Here is a 14,205-nt window from a genome sequence, read left to right as displayed (position 1 = left end):
TATGCAGCCAGGCTGAATAGAAGTTTTCCTATTGGAAACCTTATGCAGCCAGGCTGAATAGAAGTTTTCCTATTGGAAACCTTATGCAGCCAGGCTGAATAGAAGTTTTCCTATTGGAAACCTTATGCAGCCAGGCTGAATAGAAGTTTTCCTATTGGAAACCTTATGCAGCCAGGCTGAATAGAAGTTTTCCTATTGGAAACCTTATGCAGCCAGGCTGAATAGAAGTTTTCCTATTGGAAACCTTATGCAGCCAGGCTGAATAGAAGTTTTCCTATTGGAAACCTTATGCAGCCAGGCTGAATAGAAGTTTTCCTATTGGAAACCTTATGCAGCCAGGCTGAATAGAAGTTTTCCTATTGGAAACCTTATGCAGCCAGGCTGAATAGAAGTTTTCCTATTGGAAACCTTATGCAGCCAGACTGAATAGAAGTTTTCCTATTGGAAACCTTATGCAGCCAGGCTGAATAAGGTTTTAGATAGGAAAACTTCTATACAGCCTGGCTGAATAAGGTTTCCGATAGGAAAACTTCTATTCAACCTGGCTGAAACTTCTATTCAGCCTGGCTGAATAAGGTTTCCGTTAGGAAAACTTCTATTCAGCCTGGCTGAATAAGGTTTCCGTTAGGAAAACTTCTATTCAGCCTGGCTGAATAAGGTTTCCGTTAGGAAAACTTCTATTCAGCCTGGCTGAATAAGGTTTCCTTTAGGAAAACTTCTATTCAGCCTGGCTGAATAAGGTTTCCTTTAGGAAAACTTCTATTCAGCCTGGCTGAATAAGGTTTCCTTTAGGAAAACTTCTATTCAGCCTGGCTGAATAAGGTTTCCTTTAGGAAAACTTCTATTCAGCCTGGCTGAATAAGGTTTCCTTTAGGAAAACTTCTATTCAGCCTGGCTGAATAAGGTTTCCTTTAGGAAAACTTCTATTCAGCCTGGCTGAATAAGGTTTCCTTTAGGAAAACTTCTATTCAGCCTGGCTGAATAAGGTTTTCGTTAGGAAAACTTCTATTCATTCTGGCTGAATAAGGTTTCAGATAGGAAAATTTCTATTCAGCCTGGCTGAATACGGTTTTCCATAGGAAAACTTCTATTCAGCCTGGCTGAATAAGTTTTTCCATAGGAAAACTTCTATTCAGTTTGGCTGAAAAAGTTTTTCCATAGGAAAACTTCTATTCAGTCTGGCTGAATAAGTTTTTCCATAGGAAAACTTCTATTCAGTCTGGCTGAATAAGTTTTTCCATAGGAAAACTTCTATTCAGTCTGGCTGAATAAGTTTTTCCCATAGAAAAACTTCTATTTAGCCTGAGATTTTTTATATATAATAGAAGACCTATCGAAGACAGAAAATCTTTTGAAGTATTTTATAAACAGACAAAGACCTCTTAGGGTCTTCTATAGAAAACAGGACATTCCTTGAGGTCTTCTTCTACTGGCAACATACGACCTCTTGAGGTCTTCTACAGACAAAGTAAGACCAAGACCAAAAAAAATTATTGTAGTCTTCTAGGGACAAAAGAAGAAAACTTGAGGCTTTCTTGAGGTCTTCTCCAGACAAAAGAAAGATCTTCTTTTATAGACATCAAAATACCTCTCGAAGATAGATCTCTTGAAATCTTCTATAAACAGTGGGAGACCTCTTACTATCTTCGCTTGAAGTCTTTTACAGACAAATAAAGACCTTTTTTGGTCTTCTATAGAAACCAGGACATCCCTTGAAGTCGCACATGCAACAGACGACTTCTTGAGGTCTTCTACAGACAAAAGAAAACCTCTTGAGGTTTTCATAGACCAAAGCAGACCTCTTGATGACCTCTCAAAGACAGAAGATCTTTTGAAGGCTTATATAGACAAAAGAAGAAATCGTACGGAAGCAGAAGACTACGTGAAGTCTTCTATCGACAAAAGAATATCTTTTGAAGTTTTCTATAGACAAAAGAAGACTTCTTGAAGTCGTCTATAGATAAAATAATACCTCTTCAGGTCTTCTATAGACAAAAGAAGCCTTCTTGAAGCTTTCTATAGACAAGAGAGATCTATTGAGACCTTCTATAGGGAAAACCAGACCTCTTGATGTATTTTATGGACAACAGAAGACCTACCGAAGACAGCAGATCTATTGGAGTCTTCTAAAGAAAGAGAGGATCTTCTATAGAGAAAACCAGACCTCCAGATGTATTTTATAGTCAACAGAAGACCTATCGAAGACGGAAGATTTATTGAAGTCTTCTATAGACAAAAGAAGACATATTACGGTCTTCTATATACAGCAGAAGACTTCTATTGAAGACCTCTTAAAGTCTTCTATAGACAACAGGAAATCTCCAAAGGTCTTCTATAGACAAAAGCAGATCTATTGAAGACTTCTTTTGGCAAAAGAATACCTCTATAGGTCTTCAATAGACAAAAGAAGACCTCTTCAAGACGGAAGATCTCCTGAAGTCTTATAGAACAAAAGAAGACCTCTAAAGGTCTTCTATAGACAGCAGAATACTTCTTGAGGTCTTCTATGGACAACTGAAGACCTTTGAGGTTTTATATAAAAAGCTGAAGACGTCTTTAGATGTTCTGTAGACAACAGAAGAATTCTTGAGGTCTTTTATTGACAAAAGAAGACTCCTTGCGGTTTTCTATAGACAAAAGAAGACATCGTGACGTCTTTTATACACAAAAGAAGATATTCTAAGGTCTTCTATAGACAACAGAAGACCTGTCGAGGCTTCTATAGCCCTGGTCTATTAGACCATGGAAGACTTCTTGAGGTCTCCTGTTGACAAAAGAAGACTTCTCGATGTCTTCTATAAACAAGAAAAAACCTCTTTGAATCTTCTATAGACAACTGAAAACCTGTTTAGGTTTTCTACAGACAACAGAAGTCCTCGTGAGGTATTCAATAGACAAAAGAACATCTCCTAAGGTCTTCTATAGACAACAGAAGACCTGTTGAGGTCTTCTATAGACCAAGGAAGACTTCTTGATGTATTCTGTAGACAACAGAAGACCTCTTGAGGTCTTCTATTGGCAACAGAAGACCTCTTGAGGTCTTCAATAGACAAAAGAAGACCTCTTGAGGTCTTCAATAGACAAAAGAAGACCTCTTGAGGTCTTCAATAGACAGAAGAAGACCTCTTGAGGTCTTCTATAGACAAAGGAAGTTTTCTTGATGTATTCTGTAGACAACAGATGACCTCTTGAGGTCTTCTATAGACAACAGAAGACCTCTTGAGGTCTTCAATAGACAAAAGAAGACTTCTTGAGGTCTTCTATAGACCAAGGAAGTCTTCTATAGACAAAAGAAGACCTCTTGAGGTCTTCAATAGACAAAAGAAGACCTCTTGAGGTCTTCAATAGACAAAAGAAGACCTCTTGAGGTCTTCAATAGACAACAGAAGACCTCTTGAGGTCTTCAATAGACAACAGAAGACCTCTTGAGGTCTTCTATAGACAAATGAAGACCTCTTGAGGTCTTCAATAGACTAAAGAAGACCTCTTGAGGTCTTCAATAGACAAAAGAAGACCTCTTGAGGTATGCAATAGACAAAAGAATACCTCTTGAGGTCTTCTATAAACAAAAGTAGACATCTTCAACAGCCAACAGAAAACATCTTGAGGTCTTCTATAGACAAGAAAAAACACTTTGGGTCTTCTATAGAGAACAGAAGTCCTCTTGAGGTCTTCTATAGACAGCAAAAGACCTCTTGAGGTGTTCTATAGACAACAGAAAAACCCTTGAAGTCCTCTGAAGGTCTTCTACTGACAACAACAGACAGAATAACTCTTAAGGTCCCTAACAGACAGATAACTGGAAATCCTATTCAGCATCTTGAGTTTTTCCGTAAGAAAACTTCTATTCAGCCTGGCTGAATAAGGTTTCCGATAGGAAAACTTCTATTCAGCCTCGCTGAATAAGGTTTCCGATAGGAAAACTTCTATTCTGCCTGGCTGAATAAGTTTTTCCATAGGAAAACTTCTATTCAGCCTGGCTGAATAAGTTGTTTCCATAGGAAAACTTCTATTCAGCCTGGCTGAATAAGTTGTTTCCATAGGAAAACTTCTATTCAGCCTGGCTGAATAAGTTTTTCCCATAGGAAAACTTCTATTCAGCCTGGCTGAATAAGTTTTTCCCATAGGAAAACTTCTATTCAGCCTGGCTGAATAAGTTTTTCCCATAGGAAAACTTCTATTCAGCCTGGCTGAATAAGTTTTTCCCATAGGAAAACTTCTATTCAGCCTGGCTGAATAAGTTTTTCCCATAGGAAAACTTCTATTCAGCCTGGCTGAATAAGTTTTTCCCATAGGAAAACTTCTATTCAGCCTGGCTGAATAAGTTTTTCCCATAGGAAAACTTCTATTCAGCCTGGCTGAATAAGTTTTTCCCATAGGAAAACTTCTATTCAGCCTGGCTGAATAAGGTTTCCGATAGGAAAACTTCTATTCAGCCTGGCTGAATAAGTTTTTCCATAGGAAAACTTCTATTCAGCCTGGCTGAATAAGTTTTTCCATAGGAAAACTTCTATTCAGCCTGGCTGAATAAGTTTTTCCATAGGAAAACTTCTATTCAGCCTGGCTGAATAAGTTTTTCCATAGGAAAACTTCTATTCAGCCTGGCTGAATAAGTTTTTCCATAGGAAAACTTCTATTCAGCCTGGCTGAATAAGTTTTTCCATAGGAAAACTTCTATTCAGCCTGGCTGAATAAGTTTTTCCATAGGAAAACTTCTATTCAGCCTGGCTGAATAAGTTTTTCCATAGGAAAACTTCTATTCAGCCTGGCTGAATAAGTTTTTCCATAGGAAAACTTCTATTCAGAGTGGCTGAATAAGTTTTTCCATAGGAAAACTTTTATTCAGCCTGGCTGAATAAGTCTTTCCATAGGAAAACTTTTATTCAGCCTGGCTGAATAAGTCTTTCCATAGGAAAACTTTTATTCAGCCTGGCTGAATAAGTCTTTCCATAGGAAAACTTTTATTCAGCCTGGCTGAATAAGTTTTTCCATAGGAAAACTTTTATTCAGCCTGGCTGAATAAGCTTTTCCATAGGAAAACTTTTATTCAGCCTGGCTGAATAAGTTTTTCCATAGGAAAACTTTTATTCAGCCTGGCTGAATAAGTTTTTCCATAGGAAAACTTTTACTCAGCCTGGCTGAATAAGTTTTTCCATAGGAAAACTTTTACTCAGCCTCGCTGAATAAGTTTTTCCATAGGAAAACTTTTATTCAGCCTGGCTGAATAAGTTTTTCCATAGGAAAACTTTTATTCAGCCTGGCTGAATAAGTTTTTCCATAGGAAAACTTTTATTCAGCCTGGCTGAATAAGTTTTTCCATAGGAAAACTTTTATTCAGCCTGGCTGAATAAGTTTTTCCCATAGGAAAACTTTTATTCAGCCTGGCTGAATAAGTTTTTCCCACAGAAAAACTTCTATTCAGCCTGGCTGAATAAGTTTTTCCCATAGGAAAACTTCTATTCAGCCTGGCTGAATAAGTTTTTCCCATAGGAAAACTTCTATTCAGCCTGGCTGAATAAGTTTTTCCCATAGTAAAACTTCTATTCAGCCTGGCTGAATAAGTTTTTCCATAGGAAAACTTCTTTTCAGCCTGGCTGAATAAGTTTTTCCATTGGAAAACTTCTATTCAGCCTGGCTGAATAAGTTTTTCCATAGGAAAACTTCTATTCAGCCTGGCTGAATAAGTTTTTCCATAGGAAAACTTCTATTCAGCCTGGCTGAATACGGTTTCCGATAGAAAAACTTCTATTCAGCCTGGCTGAATAAGGTTTCCGATAGAAAAACTTCTATTCGGCCTGGGTGGATAAGGCTTCCGATAGGAAAACTTCTATTCAGCCTGGCTGAATAAGGTTTCCGATAGGAAAACTTCTATTCAGCCTGGCTGAATAAGGTTTCCGATAGGAAAACTTCTATTCAGCCTGGCTGAATAAGGTTTCCGATAGGAAAACTTCTATTCAGCCTGGCTGAATAAGGTTTCCGATAGGAAAACTTCTATTCAGCCTGGCTGAATAAGGTTTCCGATAGGAAAACTTCTATTCAGCCTGGCTGAATAAGGTTTCCGATAGGAAAACTTCTATTCAGCCTGGCTGAATAAGGTTTCCGATAGGAAAATTCTATTCAGCCTGGCTGAATAAGGTTTCCGATAGGAAAACTTCTATTCAGCCTGGCTGAATAAGGTTTCCGTTAGGAAAACTTCTAATTTTTAATTTACAATATAATTTATAAATACATTGTTGTACTCACTTTGTTTAAAATGTATGTTGTATAGCTGTCACTCTGTTGACAGTCTTTTGCCGAGTGGAACTTGGGCCTTCCGGAGAGTACATCCTTATTTCGTGGGAACGTCAATAATGTCTTGAAGCGCCGGCCTCTAGTTCCTGATGAAAAAAATTGTTAAATTAAGGACTTTAATTTGTTTGAAATGTAACATAAAAATTGTTGTCAAACTTATTTAGGAAAATGATGTGCTACATTTAAACCCAATTCAAACATAACTCAGAAATATAAAAAAGAAGCTCCATTGTATGGTGCATAGCGTTTATCTATTCAAATACATCTTGGTCATTTCATATCCTTGTATTTTTTTATTTATTTATTTTTATTTATTTATGCCTTATTTTATGTTTATTTCATGCTCTTTAAAAAACATAAGAAATATCCTTTCATACACTCGTTGCACAATAAGCTATGTATGATGCTCATAAGTTATGTGCTAGAGTTTGTTTTTTAATGTATGTGTGTAATTTGTCTATACAGCTTTGGTCCCTTGTTGATCCTTTGGAAAGCAAAATGTATTATCTAAAGTGAATGTTGATTTATTTATTTTTGCTATAATTTTTTTCTATTCTAGAAATATATTGTTAATACGGATAAAAGTGGTGAACTAACCGTTACTGTACAGGTATGTATACCATGAATATTTGCATACATATACATATAATGGTATTTACACAGGAATTATATGCATATAACGAGTATAAAAAGTGTGCCGGTTACAGAGGGGGCAACAAAGAGAAAATTTTTTCCAACACATGGGGATTTAAAACAATAGAAAGAAAGCAAATACAAGATTTGAACTGGGGAAAATTGTTTGGATTTCAATTTCTATTGTTTTCTTTCTCCTATTTCTAGAAGGTCAAATTGAAGAAATTGTTTGTATTTTAAACTTAATGAAATTTCGAAATGCATTTGTTATAATTAAACTCAATTAAACAACCAAGACAAAAATGTAATTTATTTTTCCTTCAATATGACCTTAGGGTAAAAGTAAGGGTATGTTACGTTTACTTACCTTTGCTTAAAAAAAACTCATAAATAATTACAAATTGCCAATTAATTCTTATTCTTCTATTCATTTTGTTTTTCTTTTTTTTTTGTAACAAAACAGGGTGATTTAACACAACAGGAAAAACGTGCTGTCTTTATTACGGTCCATGATTTAGGATGCAATCGTGAGTATATAACACCCACCACTAATACACCTGCATGCATACAAACATATTTATTAAAAATAAGAATAAAGACCACCCCCTGCTCATTAAGCTTACTGACTATGGTCATAATTGTGCAGTCACCAAGAAGAGAACAAGAGTATAGAAATTAATTCAACCTTAAAGGTTATTAACCGTTTTTTAAATTAGTTATATGTATAGGTAATTTTTTATACTTAGACTAAGGGGAGAGCCATAAAACAATGAATTTAAATATTACAATGTTAAATGTGAAATAATAAAATATTGAATTATTAAAATATTTAAATAATAAAATATATAAATAATAAAATATTTAAATATCAAATAAATAAAACAATTAAATATTAAAGCACTAGAATTTTAAAATATTAGCATCTTAAAATGTTATTATTACATAAAATATTAAAACATAAAAATATTAAAAAATTCAAATATTAAAATAATAATATTATAAAATATTATTATATATTATTAAAATATTATAATATATTAAATTAAAATAATAAAAACTTAAAGTAGTAAAATTATTAAAATAATAAAATATTAAAACATTAAATATTAAAACAATAAAATATAAAGAAATTATATACTATAATATTCAAATATTTTAATATTTAATGTTTAATTTTTTTATTATTTTTAAATATTTTGTTTTTTGACATTTTAATAAATATAAAATATTTAAAATGTAATATTTTGAGTTTTCTAATATTTTTTATTCTAATTTTATAATTTTAAATATTAAAATCTTCAAATATTAACATAATAAAAAATTAAATATTAAAAAATTAAAATATTTAAAAAAATCTTTAAATAAATTAACTAATTAATTTAATATTAATCATAAAATATTAAAATATCTAAAAATTAAATTATAAATATTGAAATATAAACAAATTTAAAATTGAATATTTCAATATATAATGTTTAGTATTCACGGTGCTCTTGAATCAATTTTAAATGGAAGATGCTTAAAACTGGGAAGTTATTGCAGATTCTGAAACTACAATGTTCATAGATGAGAAAAATGAAAAAACCAAAATAATCGCCGAATCGCTTTTTAAATTAACCGCGATTCAAGTTGACATTTTTAGGAGTTTTTAGGTTTTCACGATTTTGCTTCTAAACCACAAGTCCTTTCGAAATGAAACTAAAACAAGTAAAAAGGTGTCAGTCGGCTTTGCCGACAGATATATACCCTCAGCCAATGTGAAGTGAAACTTTCACCTACGGACAGATCGAATGTATTTAAGGTCTCTTCAGGATTTTTTAGCCCTTTTCGGACATTTGAACTTGCCGACAAACATGTGGATTAGGAATTAACTGCACTAAGGCACAAATGTTGAACCTTTGTGAGGGAGGTACCCTTAGGGAGTACCGATATGGGCCATTTTAGAAGTTAAACTAAATTTTGACAAAATATTAGGAGATCCAAAGTTTGGACCAAATTGGTTGCCCCATTCAAGTGATATCATCCTAGCATTTTAGTGACATTTTTTTAAATATTGGGGAGAAGTACCGGAAGTTGTGGACAGGTATTGCCCCATGAAAATAAGTTTGGATATAATATGACGAAGACCAAATGTTGGACCAAATCGGTTGAACAGTTCGAGAGTTATCGTGCTCTCCGACAGCCACATATGGTGACATAGGGATTTTTAACACCTTTCGGGCTGTTTTCCCAAGAAATATGGACTTGCCCCTAAAAAAACGTTTACCATCGTAATGGAGGTAGCGAATGCAAATCGCTTCAACAAAAATCAAAGTGATTCGAGAGCAGGTCTTAAAGTGAACTTAACCGAAATTTTGTGTGGGAGGTACCCGAAGGAGTGGACAAATATAGTCCATATTCGAACCTGATCTGTATCTGGTAGATATATTAGAATGTGTGAAGTATGAACCAAACCGGTCACTCCCATCAACAGTTATTGTGCGCACAATTTTTCCGAAAATTTTTGAACTTTTGTGGGGGGGGAGGGGGTACCTGAAAGAGTGGACCGATATGGCTTATCTTCGAACATAAACTTATTACGAAGGCCACATTTTGGACCGAATCGGCAGATCCGTTCGAGAGTTATTTTGGGCTCCAACCACTACACACGGTGTCAGAGGGGTTTTTCAGGCTATTTTCTCTATAACTTATAGCGTCGTATGAGGGGCAGTAAATACAAGTTGCTGCAACAAAATTCAAAGCGATTCGAGAGCAGGTCCTAAACTGAACTTTTCCGAAATTTTGTGTGGGAGGTACCCGAAGGAGTGGACCGATTCAGTCCATATTGGAACTTCATCTAAGTCCGGTAGAAATTTCACGATGTGCAAGTTATGGACCAAATCGGTTTCTTCCTTTAAGATTTATCGTGCTCACAAATTTTCAGAACATTTCCGAACTTTTGTGGGGGAAGTACCCGAAGGAGTGGACCGAACTTAAACTAAGTTTGGGCAAAATATTACGAAAGCCAAAATTTGAATCGAATCGTTTCATCCGTTCGAGAGTTATCGTGCGCTCCATCCGGCCAGACAGACAGACAGACGGACGGACATTGCTCAATCGACTCCAAATTGTCTGAAACACATTTCGTCCAAACATTCTTGGGGTCTAAAACCATTATTTCGATGAGGCACATTTTGCCCGTATGAAAGTGTATAGAAAGTGTTAGCATAAATGCTGAGGGTATAATTAAAATTTAATATTTCAATATATGTATAATGTTTAGTATTTAATATTTTAATAATTAATTTATTCATTTAAATACTACCAGATCCCGTTGCTGGCCCGTCGTAATGAGTTTTAATGACAACTTTTTATGGACTTTATGCTTGACAATCCAAAAACAGGTATTTTCTACCTCACATCTTCGGTCCATTGTCAAACCAAGGAGGATTTTAAATTTATCAACAGATTTAGTCTGTAACCTTTCTTTTCTCTTACAGACTTTGTCGGATTTTTTCTGCCATTTATGCTGTTTAGGATTTATTATCGTCAATGTCCTAAATTATCCTAAAGCGATCTAATTATAAAAGTTTAAAAAATGGTTATGTCGAATTCTCCCGCCTATTGAGACTTATATGTTTTAGTTTTTCCTGGCTGATGGGCCGTTGAACCTCACCATTTAAGGAAATTTGTACATATATCGTTTTTCTTCATCGGGGGCGCAACCACCGTTGTCTCGAAAATTAATTTGCAACCCGATGCACTCATAACTTTAGCAAATATAGCGATTATAAAACAATAGGCCGCGAAAATCGTCTACAAATATATAGCATTTTGGACCACGGCATTCCTGAACATTTTCTGAAAATTAGGTTCAGTAGTTTTGGAAAAATAACGTTTTGAAAAGAGTGATGACCCAGTTTTCAAGATAAAATATATTTAAAAAAGTAGGCGTGGTCCGGTATTTTGGCTCCAAATATGTACCAGGGTACACACAACTCCATTGCCTACCAAAATGTATGCTGAAACCGATATAATCCTAAGTTTTGCTTGTACATATAGCGTTTAAAAGAAAGGCGTGGGGAAGGTACCCCACCTCTTCCGAAATTCAGAAAATATACATTACAATAGCAAACACTGAGCTTTTGCTGCAAATTTGATGGAAATCGGTTCAGTAGTATTGAAGATATAACATTTAAAACAAGTAAGAACGGCGTTAAGTTCGGTCTGGCCGAACTTGTTATACCCTCCACCACGAGTTGTATTGAAGTAAAATGGAACAATTAGTTTCCTATCGTTTGGGATATTGACGTCACAACCTTCAGAAATACGAAAATCAGGAGGTATTGTTCTAGGAGGCTATATCGAAAGGTGCACCTATACCGACGAATTTCAGTCGGAAATGGGGCTATATAAAGGCGTGGACATATACCAACGAATTTCAGGTGGAACGTGTTTCAACCATTTTGGTGGGATAATGAAGCTAAAACCTTCAAAATACGGAATATCGGGAGGTACCGTTCTATGGGGGCTATATGGAGGCGTGAACCTATACCAAAAAATTTCAGGTGGAACGTTCTATACACCCAACGATAACTAAATACAAAATTTAAGCCATTTTGGTGGGATAATGAAGCTAAAACCTTCAAAATACCGAATATCGGGAGGTACCGTTCTATGGAGACTATATTAAGGCGTGGACCTATACCAACAAATTTTAGGTGGAACGTTTTATATCCTCAACGAAGACTAATTACCAAATTTCAACCATTTTGATGGTATAATGAAGCTAAAACCTTCAAAATACCGAATATCGGGAGATCCCCTTGTATGGGGGCTGCATGAGGGCGTGAACCTATACCAACAAATTTTAGGTGGAAAGTTCTATACACCAAACGATAACTAAATACAACATTTCAGCCATTTTTGTGGGATAATGAAGCTAAAACCTCCAAAATACCGAATACCGGGTGGTACCGTTATATGGGGGCTATATGAATGCGTGGACTTATACCAACAAATTTCAGGTGGAAAGTTTTATACACCCAACAATAACTAAATACCAAATTTCAGCAATTTTGATAGGATAATGAAGCTAAAACCTTAAAAATACCGAATATCGGGAGGTCCCCTTGTATGGGGGCTATATGAAGGTGTGAACCTATACCAGCAAATTTTAGGTGGAAAGTTCTATACACCAAACGATAGCTAAATACAAAATTTCAGCCATTTTGGTGGGATAATGAAGCTAAAACCTCCAAAATACCGAATACCGGGAGGTACTGTTCTATGGCATTTCAGGTGGAAAGTTTTATACACCCAAAGATAACTAAATACCAAACCATCAAAACGTGGACCGATATATCCCATTTTCAATACCAACCATCCTGCAAGTAATACAAACTTCTGTACCAAATATTGACTCTCTGTCTTTAAAATTGCGAGCTGTATCTTGATTTTAACAGACAGACGGACGGACGGACGGACGCACATGGTTAAATCGACATAGAATTTTATGCTGATCAATAATATATATTCTTTATAGGGTCTCCGACGAATATTTCGATGTGTTACAAACGGAATGACAAATTTAATTATACCCTCCATATTATGGTGGAGGGTATAAAAACAGGCGTAGTCGGGTCTTTAGGTCTCAAAGAAGTACTACATTGCTGATTACTCCGTACATTTTTACACCGATACATGCGTAATTTTTGCAAATATAGAATTTTTTAAAAAATATCGCATAGGGGATATTCTGGAATTCAATAAAATATGTAGCCTGTTATCGGGGCCATCCCTGTACATTCCCAGACAATTTCAGGAAAATCAGTTCAGTAGTTTTTGTAGAAAAGATAAAAATTGAAAAAGTGGACGTGGTCAAATTTTCTTTGTATAAAAACCTAAGTTGGGTTATGACGAACATTTCAAAAAATGAATTATCCAAATCGGTCCAGCCGTTCTCAACTGATGCCATTACCAACGAACGACACTTGATTTTTGTTTATAAAGATTTTTTTATTTAAATATTTTAATATTTAAAATGTATTGTTTTAATTGTTAATATTTGAATATTTTTATATTAAAATTTAAAATTTAATATTTTAAGATTTTAATATTTTTTATTTTTCAATATTTCAATATTTTACGATTTCAATATTTTATTTTTTTAAGTTTTTATTTTAATATTTCAATATTTAACATTTAAAATTTTAAGTTTTTATTTTTTTTCATATTGAATACTTAACATTTAATATTTTATAATAATAATTGTTCCACAAACATCCCAGGCCGGACAAGGGAGACTTCTCTCATATCAATGAGTGCACCGCGATTCATATTAGCATTTAATATTTTAGTATATTTTTTTTTTAATATTTGTAATTTTACATTTAAATATTTTATTATTTTAATACTTCAACATTTTAATTTTTTTTTTGTTTTAATATTTTGATATTTTTTTAATTTATATCATTTAATTTAATATTTTAATATACAAATTTAATATTATAAAAATCTGGTATTTTAATATTAAAATATTCAAATATTACAATATTAAATTTTAAATGTTAAAATATTTGAATAAATAATTAATTAAATAAATATTTAAACATTTAAATATTTTAATATTTAATAATTATTTTTTTATTTTAATTTTAAAATATTAAAATTTTAAAATATTCAAATATTAAAATAATAAAAAATTAGAAATAAAAAAATATTAAAAATCAAAGTATTAAATGTTAAAATACTAAATTTTAAAAAATTAAAGTATTAAAATATTGATTATTAAATTTTGTTTGTTATAAAAAAATATTAAAATATTAAATTTTAAATTTTAATATTAAAATATTAAGAATTAAAATATTAAATTTTAAATGTTAAAATATTTAAATAAATAAATATTTAAATAATTAACTATAAAAATATTTAAACATTGAAATATTTTAATATTTAATAATTAACTTTTTTTATGTTTTTTATTTTAATTTTAAAATATTAAAATATTAAATATTCAAATAATAAAAAAATTAAATATTAAAAAATCATATTAAAAAATCGAAGTATTAAATATTATAATTTTATTAAAATATTAAATATTAAATAGTGTATATTATAATTGTTCCACAAACATCCCACAAGGGAGACTTCTCTTTGTATATTGTGTATATTAAAATATTAAATTAAATAAAATATTAAAACTAATAAAAAATTAAAATATTAAATGTCAAATATTAAAATATTAAATTTTAAAATAATAAAAACTTAAAATTTTGAATAATATTGGAATATTGAAATATT

The 14,205-nt window shown here is 32.9% G+C and overlaps 1 protein-coding gene across 3 annotated transcripts in view; it reads left to right on the top strand.

The window, feature by feature from the left end:
* The window catches only part of LOC141395846 (uncharacterized protein ZK1073.1), a 153,175-nt gene that overhangs the window by 118,174 nt on the left and 20,796 nt on the right, over nt 1–14,205 (top strand). For all 3 annotated transcript variants that reach the window (XM_073971626.1, XM_073971625.1, XM_073971624.1), the window contains 2 exons: nt 6,851–6,901; nt 7,388–7,451. In XM_073971626.1, the coding sequence (XP_073827727.1) occupies nt 6,851–6,901; nt 7,388–7,451 (115 nt within the window). The remainder of the gene's footprint in view (nt 1–6,850; nt 6,902–7,387; nt 7,452–14,205) is intronic.

The sequence above is a fragment of the Musca autumnalis genome, unplaced genomic scaffold (genome assembly GCF_047663935.1).
Source record: "Musca autumnalis isolate F117 unplaced genomic scaffold, ASM4766393v1 scaffold_1, whole genome shotgun sequence".
Taxonomy (NCBI): Eukaryota; Metazoa; Arthropoda; class Insecta; order Diptera; family Muscidae; genus Musca; species Musca autumnalis.
Note: the sequence above shows the minus strand (reverse complement) of the source record. Positions and strands in the feature narration are given on the sequence as shown.